The 12,541-nt window shown below is 40.0% G+C and overlaps 1 protein-coding gene across 3 annotated transcripts in view; it reads left to right on the top strand.

The window, feature by feature from the left end:
* Nucleotides 1-12,541, top strand: part of FANCD2 (FA complementation group D2) — a 65,010-nt gene that overhangs the window by 28,873 nt on the left and 23,596 nt on the right. For all 3 annotated transcript variants that reach the window (XM_058726027.1, XM_058726025.1, XM_058726026.1), the window contains exons 19-29: nt 1,936-2,045; nt 2,996-3,056; nt 3,712-3,831; nt 4,729-4,802; nt 5,100-5,246; nt 5,718-5,818; nt 6,234-6,349; nt 8,422-8,530; nt 10,051-10,161; nt 10,429-10,541; nt 11,511-11,654. In XM_058726027.1, the coding sequence (XP_058582010.1) occupies nt 1,936-2,045; nt 2,996-3,056; nt 3,712-3,831; nt 4,729-4,802; nt 5,100-5,246; nt 5,718-5,818; nt 6,234-6,349; nt 8,422-8,530; nt 10,051-10,161; nt 10,429-10,541; nt 11,511-11,654 (1,206 nt within the window). The remainder of the gene's footprint in view (nt 1-1,935; nt 2,046-2,995; nt 3,057-3,711; nt 3,832-4,728; nt 4,803-5,099; nt 5,247-5,717; nt 5,819-6,233; nt 6,350-8,421; nt 8,531-10,050; nt 10,162-10,428; nt 10,542-11,510; nt 11,655-12,541) is intronic.

The following is a 12,541-nucleotide window of genomic DNA, read 5'->3' as shown; positions in this document are numbered from 1 at the left end:
TCCCAAGCAGGCTCCACGCTTAACATGGAGCCTGATGCAGGACTCAATCCCATAACTCTGGGATCATGACCTGAGCTGAAATCAAGAGTCAGACACTGAACTAACTGGACTGCCTTGGCACCCCTAAATGGTCTGTCTTTTGTTGTTGACGCATAGGAATTCTGTATGTTTCCTGGGTATTGTCCCTTATCAGATACATGACTTTCAAATATTTTTTCCCATTCTGTGGATTATTTTTTTACTCTTGATAGTGTCCTTTGATGGAGTTTTGATGAAGTCCCAATTTATGTGTTTTTTTCTTTTTGTCTGTGCTTTTGGTGTCATACTTAGGAAAAACTGTTCCCAAATTCAAGGTCATAAAGATTTTCCCCTGTGTTTTCTTTTTCTTTTCTTTTTTTTCCCCCCCTCTGTGTTTTTTGCTGAGAGTCTTATAGTTTTAGCTCTTAAATTTATATTGTTGATTCACTTTTAGTTAATTTTTGTATGTTGTGTAAGGAAAGGTTCAGTTTTGTTTTTTGTGTTTGTGGGTATCCAGTTTTTTCAGCGCCTGTTCTGTGTGTGTGTGTGTATGTGTGTGTGTTTTTTTTTTTTTTTTTTTTTTTAATTTTTTTTTCAACGTTTTTTATTTATTTTTGGGACAGAGAGAGACAGAGCATGAACGGGGGAGGGGCAGAGAGAGAGGGAGACACAGAATCGGAAACAGGCTCCAGGCTCCGAGCCATCAGCCCAGAGCCCGACGCGGGGCTCGAACTCACGAACCGTGAGATCGTGACCTGGCTGAAGTCGGACGCTTAACCGACTGCGCCACCCAGGCGCCCCATGTATGTGTGTGTTTTAACACCTTTTGTTGAAAAGACTGTCCTTTCCCTTTGAATAGTCTTAGCACCTTTGCAGAAAATCAGTTGACAATATATGACCAAATAAGGTTTATTTCTGGACCCTGTTCTATCCATTAGTATGTATGGGCTTCCTGTGCAAGTAGCACACTATTTTGATTACTGTAGCATTGTAGTAATTTTGAAATTGAAAGATTGTATGTATAATTTCAAAATTGAAAATTTATTTTCTTTGGGGTGCCTAGGTGGCTTAGGTCATGATCTCACAGTTCATGAGTTTGAACTTCACGTCAGGCTCTGCGCTGACAACTCAGAGCCTAGAGCCTGCTTTAGATTCTGTGTCTCCCTCTCTTTGCCCCTCCCTTGCTTGTGCTTGCTCTCTCTCTATCTCCCTCTCTCACACTCAAAAATATTAAAAAAAGAAAAATTTTTTTTTGTTTTCAAAACTGGAATTTGACAGAACAAATTTGTTCTTTTTCAAGATTGTTTTGGTTATTTGGGGTCCCTTAAAGTTCTATATGAATCTTAGCATGGGTTTTTCTATATCTGCAAAAAATTCTATTGGGATTTTAATAAGGATTACAATGAATGTGCATGTCACTGTGAGTACTGTCATTATCTTAGCCATATTAACTCTTCAATTCATGCACATGGGATATCTTTCCATTTATTTAGGTCTTCTTTAATATCTTTCATTGTTGTTTTGTAGTTTTTAATGTACAAGTCTTTTGCCTCCTTGGTTAAACTACTCCTAAGTATTTTTTTTCTATTTCATTATTTTAGCTGAGCAGACAACAACATTACAATAATATACATATCCTTATCAAGCAACTATCACAACATTAATCATAGCTATAATGTTTGAACATCTGCCTTGTTTTTGACATTGTTCTAGGACAGTTTTGTAATTTGTCTCTCATAAAATCTTCCCCATTTTATAGATGGAAAAAAATTGAGACTCAGATGCAGTGACTTGCCAAGAGTCACACAGTAAATGATAGAACCCTTGCTATTTTAGCTATTTTGGCTCCAATATCCACAGGCTCTTTTGCTGTACTATTCTAGCATTTTTATCTTTCTTTATCATATCTCTTTGCAGGATGATATGCACCTGGTGATACGAAAGCAGCTCTCTAGCACCATAGTCAGATACAAACTCATTGGTATTATTGGTGCTGTCACCATGGCTGGCATCATGGCAGCAGACAGGTATGCATGGAAATTCTGACTTCTGTGGCTCAAGGTCAGTTAATTAAGTTGCCACCTTACAAATAAAGTGTACGTTGTGTAGGCAAAAGTGTTTACAAAAGTAAATATTAAAACCGTAATAAGAGAAGTAAGCAAGTATTTATTGCAACTTTTCTATTTTCCCTTCTAATCTTGGCTCTATATACTAATATAATTTTTTACAGAATGTGATTATAGTTATTACAATCTGATGGTTAAAAACTAGGGATTACCAAGAAATAAAGTTCTAGAAATATTTCTACAAAAGGGGAACCCTGAGCCTCCTGGGATGCATTTTTCTGCATTTACGCCTCCTAGGCACTAGACATTATAGGTTTCTCCATTGCTGTGTTTTTCTGTCTGGGACATCGTGTTTGATGCATATAAGGTCTTTCTATAGATTTTTTTTTCCTCTCTTGTACTTTGATGCCACAATTGTAGCACCTAAAGGAGCATCTGTATTGGGTCTTGATAAGATGTTGCCATTGCAAAATGACTTTGGAATTCCGTTTATGCTTCTTAGAGATAATTTGTTAAGGAATTCCTGGGACCTCAGGAGACATCCTTAGAATCAGCATTAGTAATTCATGGAGGCTACATAGTGTACTCATTAAGAGTTCATTCATTGGAGCCATACTGCTTGAGAGCACCAAATGCTTAGAATAATGCCCAGTGCTCACTCTTATGATTATTACTAATTTAATGTGCCATTAAAAAAAAATTAAGATAGCCATTATCTGCTCTAATCCACATTTTGTATATAAATAGTTCTGTGTCTTCATGTACTTTTATCTCCACTCACATTCCAGGGATGGCAGGACTCAGAAACTTATTGCCAGTACTTAAAAAAACAAAAAAAGCAAAAACAAAAAAACTTATTGCCAGTTCTTACAAAATATTACAGAAGTGAACCTAAAATCCCTTGTTTTTAGAACTAGATCTTCAAGTTTGACCCAAGGGAGAACAGACGTGAGCAATGAACAGTACACGCAGGTGAGTTCTTGTAATGTATTTGGATATGTATATGGGTAACTGAGGAGTTGCTTCTGGTCACTGGCAGTTTACCAAAAAGACTTCTTTTTTTTTCCCTCCCCAAATCTGTTTTCTTGAATTCATAGCTTTTGTGATTTGTACCACTACTGTGGCACCTAGAATCTACTGGTGTGGATTACATTTATTTCTGTATCTAATCTCCTTAATTAAATTGTAAATTCCTAGAGTGCGAGAACAGTGAGCCATGTTTGCAGAATAGGAGATTGACTGGAGCATAGGGACAAGTAAGTGTAAAATTGGAGAGTTGGAGATAAAGCTAGTCCAGAGGTAGAAAACAGAGGGCCTGGAATGTGAATCAAGGCATTTTGATGTAATTTTTTACACAGAGGTATTCTTTAAAGGTTTCTTAGCACGGACATGGCATAATCAAAGCTTTGCTTTAGAAAAATTAATCTGGCTGTGGGTGTCTGATGGATTGGAAAAGAGATGAGTTTAGAAACAGATGGGCTGGTCAGGAAGGTCAGGAAAACCTCAGGCGAGAGGAAGTAAGAGCTTTGCCAGTGATACTGGAAGGAAAAACTGTTTGGGGTGAACAGTGTTTAGGAAGTGTTGGCAGCCCAGTTGCTGAACCATTCTTTCTCTTTGGCTGCTCCAGGTGACCTCGTTGCTGCAGTTGGTTCATTCCTGCAGTAAGCAGTCTCCCCAGGCGTCCGCACTGTATTATGATGAATTTGCTACTCTGATCCAAAGAGGAAATCTGGCTCCAAAAGCCTTGGTAAGGCCAAGTATCTTTTTTTTTTTTTTTTAATTTTTTTTTTCAACATTTTTAATTTATTTTTGGGACAGAGAGAGACAGAGCATGAACGGGGGAGGGGCAGAGAGAGAGGGAGACACAGAATCGGAAACAGGCTCCAGGCTCCGAGACATCGGCCCAGAGCCTGACGCGGGGCTCGAACTCACGGACCGCGAGATCGTGACCTGGCTGAAGTTGGACGCTTAACCGACTGCGCCACCCAGGCGCCCCAGGCCAAGTATCTTTTAAAGTAGTGAAGCATGAGGGCTGCTTTACTCCGTATTCTTCAAGCCCTTCTGTCTGTTGCAGTGCAAAAATAGATCATCCTGGGGTGCCTGCGTGGCTCAGTCGGTTAAGCGTCTGACTTCAGGTCAGGTCATGATCTCACAGTTTGTGGGTTCAAGCTCCACATCAGGCTTTCTGCTGTCAGCATGGAGCCTGCTTCAGATCCTCTGTCCCTCTCTCTGTCTGCCTCTTACCCTACTCACGCATACACGCGTGCTCTCTCAAAAATAAATAAACTTAAAAAAAAAAAATTGGTCATCCTGAGAGCTTTCCCATATTCTAGTTGGGAAAGCCCTTCCCTAGGCCTCACCTCTAAGGCCTCCTTTACATAGTAACAATAATAATAGCAATGATGAGGTTGGTGATAATATTGTTGATAATGTTGATAGCCTCCATGTTTTCTGTGCCAGGCACCATGTTAAGCATTTTTCATGTATTATATGTTTTCCACTTCTAATAATGGGGTACATATTATTGCTATTTCCTCCTTAGAAATGACAAAACTAAAGCTTAGAAAGAGTAATAGTTTTTCTAGGGATCTACAGCAAGTACCCCCTGGGCTGTATGCCTTTTTTGTTTGTTTGCTTCCTGAAGGAATGGGTTGGGCAGACCATCTTTAATGATTTCCAAGATGCCTTTGTGGTGGACTTCTGTGCTTTTCCAGAAGGGTAAGTACTGTTTACCCACTAACTTGATTGTACTGGTGAAGAAATTATGTCGATGGATGGTACAGACTTGAGAATGCTCTTGACCTCAGCCAAGTCTGGCTCCATCCCATAGTTTCTTTCCTCCCAGCCCCAACACCCCAGCTCCAGAGTTGCTCAAAGCTTCCCCACTTGTTCTTTTTGTTTCTCACTTCTCCTCAGAGAAGTTCTCTTCCTAAGAGAGAAGATTGGTTTGTTTTAGTAGTTTCCCCCGTAGATTTGTATACCCTTGGGGCATCAAATTCTGGGTTCTCTTTACAGTGACTATCCATTTCCTGTGAAAGCTCTCTATGGACTAGAAGAACACAGTAGTCGTGATGGGATCGCCATCAACCTCCTGCCACTGTTGTACTCTCAGGACTTTGCAAAAGATGGGGGTAGAATGACTTCACAGGAATCGGACCAAAAGTCAGTGTACTTTTTCTTTAACTTCTGTTACTGTATTGAATGTTCACGGGATATTCCACACTTATTGCAATCTTTTGGGAACTTGATGGAAAAGGGTTTCTCCTAAAACAGGTTGTTTTTTCTTAGTCCCTGTGGTTGGGGTCTGCATTGCCTAATGACAGCCAACAGGTACTCTGTGAGGCTATTTTCATTTGTTTCTTTCTCCCTCCCATGAACATACTTGTTTTCCTCCCTCCTTCCATTTTATCTCTGCTTCTCCTGACTCATGGACATTCACTCTATTCAGCCTCTGTCTCCCTCCAGTTTAGTTAATTGTTTATTTACTGAGCACCCATTAAGCTCCTTGTCATATGTTCTAAAAAGTAGACATTTATTTTGGGCAAAACGCTTTAATTATAAGGTGGGGTTCTTTATAAACATGGATTAATATGCCTATAAAATATTGTTTAGAAATGAATTTTTCCTTCCCAGATTGGTGTCTCCATTGTGCCTGGCTCCCTATTTCCGGTTACTGAGGCTTTGTGTGGAGAAACAACATAATGGAAGCTTGGAGGAGATTGATGGTTTATTAGGTATAGGATGAAGTTATCAGATCCTTTCTTCTTTGTAACCTTTCTCTGGTAATCTTAGGGAGGGAGCAAACCAGTACATGGTGTGTAGGGGAAGGAATTTTTAAACTTCACAGAGTAAAATAGCACTAATAATGAAACTGCAAAGATGATATATAAAGATTCCCATCATATTGACAGATGAATCATCATCATAGTTCCTTGTTGCTTTCTGGTCCTTGCATCTAATTTTGTAAAAACTTCTTCATGATATTAAAGATGGCTACATACTAAGGCAGTAATTTTAAGACTGCCCAAAGCTTCACCTTCAAATATAAATTAAAGGGGAATATAAGTATAGGAGATGTAACTCTAGGGGTAGCATCCAGGTTCTGTTGACTCGAAATAAAGGGAGTTAATAATGTTTGTTCTCTTTCAGATTGTCCTATATTCCTCACTGACTTGGAGCCTGGAGAGAGGTTGACATCCATGTCTGTTAAAGAGCACTCATTCATGTGTTCACTCATATTTCTTACTCTCAACTGGTTCCGAGAGGTAAACATAGTTACTGGGAATTTCACCTATTGTCTATAATTCTTCTTGAAAGGAAACTATTTCCTGGTTCTCATGGGACTCTCTACAGAAGCGCCTGGCTGGTTCAGCTGGTTCAGTGGGTAGAGGCTATAACTCTTGATCTCAGGGGGGTCATGAGTTCAAGCCCCACATTGGGCATGGAGCCTACTTAAAAAGAAAAAAAATTGGGGCGCCTGGGTGGCGCAGTCGGTTAAGCGTCCAACTTCAGCTCAGGTCACGATCTCGTGGTCCGTGAGTTCGAGCCCCGCGTCGGGCTCTGGGCTGATGGCTCAGAGCCTGGAGCCTGCTTCCGATTCTGTGTCTCCCTCTCTCTCTGCCCCTCCCCCATTCATGCTCTGTCTCTGTCTCAAAAATAAATAAACGTTAAAAAAAAAAAAAAAAAAAATTACTAGCACTAACCCCTGTGTGCTTCTCCAGCTGTTATGTCCCACTTTTCCCCATTTACATGTACCTTTTGACGTAGCCAAATCAAAATACTTAGAATTCACTTAATAAGTTGTTCATGCTTTCCTACTACAAGCCTTTTTGTTGTATTCTTGCTTTTGACTGGAATAACCTCACCTTCTTCACTGTGAAAATACTGTTCACCCTTGCATAGGTATGTACTTAATGTTTTAATTCAGTGAGATCAAGTGAGTGATGGTTTTCCCCTTCCTTTAGAATATGTTTTGGGGGTGCCTGGGTGGCTCTGTCAGTTGAATGTCCAACTTCGGCTCAGGTCATGACCTCGCAGTCTGTGAGTTCGAGCCCCACGTCGGTCTCTGTGCTGACAGCTCAGAGCCTGGAGCCTGCTTTTAATTCTGTATGTGTGTGTGTGTGTGTGTGTGTGTGTGTGTGTGTGTGTGTCTCTCTCTCTCTCTCTGCCCCTCCCCCACTCATGCTCTGTCTCTCTCTGTCAAAAATAAACAGTAAAAAAAATATGAAAAAATATGTTGAGTGAAATCCATAATAATGAAATATGATGAAAATGACAGTAACATATATTTATATCTCACTTCCTTTCTTATGTATATTATTCTGAGAATGTGCACTTAAATTATCTCCTCTTATGATTACATTTCTATTATGATGTAAGCAGGATAGGTGTTGTTATCCTTGTTTCGTACCCGTGGAGTTGCAGATACAAGAGAGTTCAAAGTCAGTAAGTACTCAAGTACTTACATTATGCCAAATGCTGGGCTTATTTCTCTATTTACAGTATTAAATCCATATAATAACTGCATTCTCATTTTATAGTTGAATAAATAAAAACTCAGAAAGGCTAATGAGTTGGCCAGGTTCACACAGCTAGCAAGTAGCAAAATAGGACTTGTTTCACCAAAGTGTGTGCTGTCTACTCACTGCTGTTCCACCTTGCTACTTAACTAGAAATCAGTAGAACTAGGATTAGAAGTCAGATCTCCTGTATTGGCCCAGGGCTTTTTTTTTTTTTCCTTCTCTATAGCACCTTACTGAGAACACTTTTACATTACAGATTAAACTCACAGATACTGCCACTGAATGGCATTTAAAAAAAAAAAAATTTAATGTTTATTTTCAGAGAGAGTGTATGCGAGCAGGGGAGGGGCGGAGAGAGGGAGAGAGAATCCCAAGCAGGCTCTGGGCTGCCAGCACAGAGCCAGTGGGGCTCAAATTTACAAATTCTGAAATAATGACCTGAGCTGAAGTCAAGGGTCGAATGCTTAATTGACCAAGCCATCCAGGCACCCTGGCATTTTTAAGCTCTGGATGAATAATGCAAACAGGGTTAAAACTGCAACCATTCAGGGACACCTGGGTGGCTTAGTCGGTTAGGCGTCCGACTTCGGCTCAGGTCATGGTCTCGTGGTTTGTGAGCTCTAGCCCTGCATCGGGCTGTGTGCTGACAGCTCAAAGCCTGGAGCCTGCTTTGGATTCTGTCTCCTTCTCTCTCTGTGCTCCCCCTCCCCCTGCCCCACTTGTGTTCTCTCTGTCTCTCAAAAATAAATAAATATAAAAAGAAAAAAAAAACTGGAACCATTCAAAGAATGAGAATATAATTTGTCCTTTGCCAGGTTGTAAATGCCTTCTGCCGGCAAACGTCACCTGAGATGAAGGGGAAAGTGCTTACCCGGTTAAAGCATATTGTGGAGCTCCAGAGAATCCTGGAAAAGTACTTAGCAGGTAAGGAAAGTGTCTTACTGTAACCTGGCTAGGATAGCAATGACGAGATAAAGAACTTTACTTTTTTTTTTTACTTTTTTTTTTTTTAATGTTTATTTATTTTTGAGACAGAGAGAGGGAGACACGGAATCTGAAACAGGCTCCAGGCTCCGAGCTGTCAGCACAGAGCCCGACGCGGAGCTCGAACTCACGGACCGTGAAATCATGACCTGAGCCGAAGTCGGCCGCTTAACCGACTGAGCCACCCAGACGACCCTAAAGAACTTTACTTTTAAGCCAGGCTCAATGATAGCCATCCTCTATTCGTCTGGGACAAGAAATGTATACTCAAAATTGAAAACAAACAAACACACACACACACACACACACACATATATCTATATATATGCGTATATGTATATATATCCATTTTCCTCCCTTTGTTACCTCCAGTTACCTCTGAGAAATCTGTTTGCTTGAGAAAATGAAAAATAGCATTCGTTGGGCTTTTGTAAAGTAACTTTTCTTCTTTAGAAGTCAAAATTTCAGAGGCATCTAGGTTCAAGCATCCCAACTCTTGATTTCAGCTCAGGTCATGATCCCAAGGTCATGGGATTGAGCCCTGCATTAGGCTCTACACTGTGTGTGGAGCCTGCTTGAGATTCTCTCCCTCTGACCTCCACTGCTCACATGCACGCTCTCTCTTTCTAGAATAAAATTTTTAAAAATAATAAAAAAGAAGGCAAACTTTCAGTGCCCTTTACTTTCCTAAACATAGTGATAAACCAGGAGTAAAGCTGAAAGACTGGGGCACCTGGGTGGCTCAGTCAGATAAGCATCCGGCTCTTGGTTTCAGCTCAGGTCATGATCTCACAGTTCATGGGCTCTATGCTGACAGTGTGCTACCTGCTTGGGATTCTCTGTCTCTCTCTCTCTGCCCCTCCCTTGCACTCTCTCTCTGTCTCTCAAAAATAAATAAAATTTTAAAAAACTTAAAAAATGATACCTCTGACCAATATGTACACTTGTTTTAAAATGCTAGGTAGATGGGTGCCTGGCTGGCTCAGTCAGAAGAGCGTGAGTCATGATCTTGATCTTGATCTTGGGGTCATGAGTTCAACCCCATGTTGGATATAGGAATTACTTAAATAAATAAGTAAACTTAAAAAAATAAAATGCTAGGTAGATTCTCTGGGGAAATCATGGAGTCTCCCTCAGGTCCTCATCTAAATAATTATGTGTAAAACAAACCTCTGTGTGACCTAATTTAAATATATTTAGATTTTAAATAAAGGTTAGTTTATTTTTAGTCCTTATCTGTTTGGATATTTTATATCATTTTATAGAATGGTTTTATGTTAATTGATTATAATCATTTAATATGATACTCCTATAAGACATCTCTGATCATTTTGCTATGCCAAAACAATTAATGTTGGGTAACTTGTATGTATCTTACAAGCATTCAGCCAGTCAGACGATGCATTCTAACAGGGTTATGTGATGGGTATGCATTGAGCGTTGTCTCTTCTCTTTTCCAGTCACCCCATACTATGTTCCTCCTCTTGCACACTTTGACTTGGAAACTTTAGATGTAACACCTATTACTGCTGCTGCTATTTCAGCAAAAATCAGAAAACAAGGAAAGATAGGTATGTTCTCTCCATCTTATTCTGTATATCCATAGGAGCCATAATGAATTAACCTAAGAGGTCATATGCACCGAGGCATCATTAACTGGAGAGATGATGTCATTGAATCTTTAATTGGCATGGTTATAAAATGAACTATAATACAGGGTTATGAGATTACCTCCTCTACCCCTAGATAGTCTTCAGCAAGTTGTTTTCTAAAGGCATGATATTTAGCAAACATGATTATTGATTACTTGAGTTACTTTTCTCTTCTTGAAACAAAAGGAGGAAGGAAACGGAAAGCAGATGGCAGCAAAACATCTTCCTCTGACACACTTTCAAAGGAGGATAGTTCAGAGTGTGTCCCTACACCATCTGATAGAAGCCAGCTGGAAAAGGTACTGGAATGATGGGTATCCATGAAGGTGTGTGACAACCCAGTAAGATTAACAAAAGACCAGCATTATTCTCTGCATTTTACAGAGAGAAATATTAGGGAAAGGAGAGGCAAATGAACTCTCCTAGGCTTTGGGGTGATCCAGTAGCAGAGTTAGGGTTAGACTCTAAGTCTTTATCACTACCACACAGTGTTTTCTAGTTATTTTCTTGAATGTGTCACTCCGTTTTTTATACCCCAGCAGTACTTTTAACTCCCTTTTGTGGCATTTATCAAATTCTGTTTTAGGATATGGTTTTAGATATACTGCTTTTAGCCTCTTCCCCACTCTGATCTGAGATTATCAGCTTCTCAATGAATTGAGATAACATGAAATGCTTAGGACAGTTTCTGATAGTTAATAAATAGTAGTTCTTTTTTCCTATAACTTTACCAATCACAGAGTAGGTTATATGTTTATGAAATTGCCTAAACCACATCGATTCCAATTATTTCTGTTTTTTCTGTTTATTGAGTATTTATTATGGATAGCTCCTATAATCTAAAAACCCAAGATTAGTAGTAGTATCTACATTTAATAGGTAAGGAAACTAAGACCCAGAGAGAGTAAGTGACTTGTCCCAATTCACACAGTTAATAAGTGATTGAGCAAGGATTTGAACGCAGACCTGTCTGGTGCTGAAGCTCATCATTTTCTGTACCATGCCATGACACCTTGGTTTGTCTAGTAGTTCATACCCAAGTAGAAACCAACAAAGGGTCTTAATAGGTGACCCCTATCCCAGTCTTAAATTAGGTGCTTTTGTCTTAGGAATATTTAGGGACTTTGGTGAAAGGAGAATGGTGATATGCTGAAAAAGTAACTTTTGCACAAAATGAATGCATAATTGCATTTTGAAGTCCTCATGAAAAATCAGGTTAATATAGAAGCTTTATTTATTCTGTTGGTTTGCTGCTACTTTTTCCCCAGGGGTTCAAAGGGAAGGAAGAAAAGCCATCAGTGTCACTACAGAATTACCGTTTTTTTTTCCGAGAACTGGACATTGAGGTCTTCTCTATCCTGCATTGTGGGCTTGTGACCAAGTTCATCTTTGATACTGAAATGCACACTGAAGTAAGTGACAGAGCTGAAATCCTAGAGTTTAATCTTCTTTCAGAAAATTTCTCATCTCTACTCTCATTTTAATAAGAGTACTATGCACTGAGAGAAGTTAGACTCTGGCTTCCAGAGGTTTTATATGTAGTGAAAGTAATTTCAAATAATCATCCTCATAATTTTTTTTAACGTAAACAATTTTATTTAATTTTTTAAAATGTTTATGTATTTTTGAAAGAGAGAGACAGAGCATGAGTGGGGAAGGAGCAGAGAGAGGGCAGGAGACACAGAATCTGAAGCAGACTCCAGGCCCTGAGCTGTCTGCTCAAAGCCCGACGTGGGGCTCAAACTCATGAACCGTGAGATCATGACCTGAGCTGGTCGGACGCTTAACTGACTGAGCCACCCAGGCGCCCTGAGAGAATGAGACTCTTAAGCAGACTCTGTACTCAGTCCAGAGCTTAACACGGGGTTCAGTTCCACCATCCTGGGATCATGACCTAAGCTGAAATCAAGAGTTGGATGCTCAACCGACTGAGCCACTCAGGCACCTGTTTATTTATTTTTAAAGTAAACTCGGGGCGCCTGGGTGGCTCAGTTGGTTAAGCGTCCAACTTCGGCTCAGGTCATGATCTCACGGTTCATGAGTTCGAGCCCCGCGTCAGGCTCTGTGCTGACAACTCAGGACTTGGAGCCTGCTTCTGATTCTGTGCGTCCCTCCCCTGCTCACACTCTGTCTCTCTCTCAAAATAAATAAAGATTAAAAAAAAATTTTTTTTTAAATAAAAAATAAAAAAAATAAACTCTAGGCCCAATGTGGGGCTTGAACTCATGATCAGAGATCAAGAGTCACATGCTGTACCAACTGAGCCAGCCAGGCACCCCCTTCATCATCTAGATGTTTA

The sequence above is a fragment of the Neofelis nebulosa genome, chromosome 4 (assembly GCF_028018385.1).
Source record: "Neofelis nebulosa isolate mNeoNeb1 chromosome 4, mNeoNeb1.pri, whole genome shotgun sequence".
NCBI classification, from domain to species: domain Eukaryota; kingdom Metazoa; phylum Chordata; class Mammalia; order Carnivora; family Felidae; genus Neofelis; species Neofelis nebulosa.
This window is presented reverse-complemented; position numbering and strand designations above follow the sequence as displayed.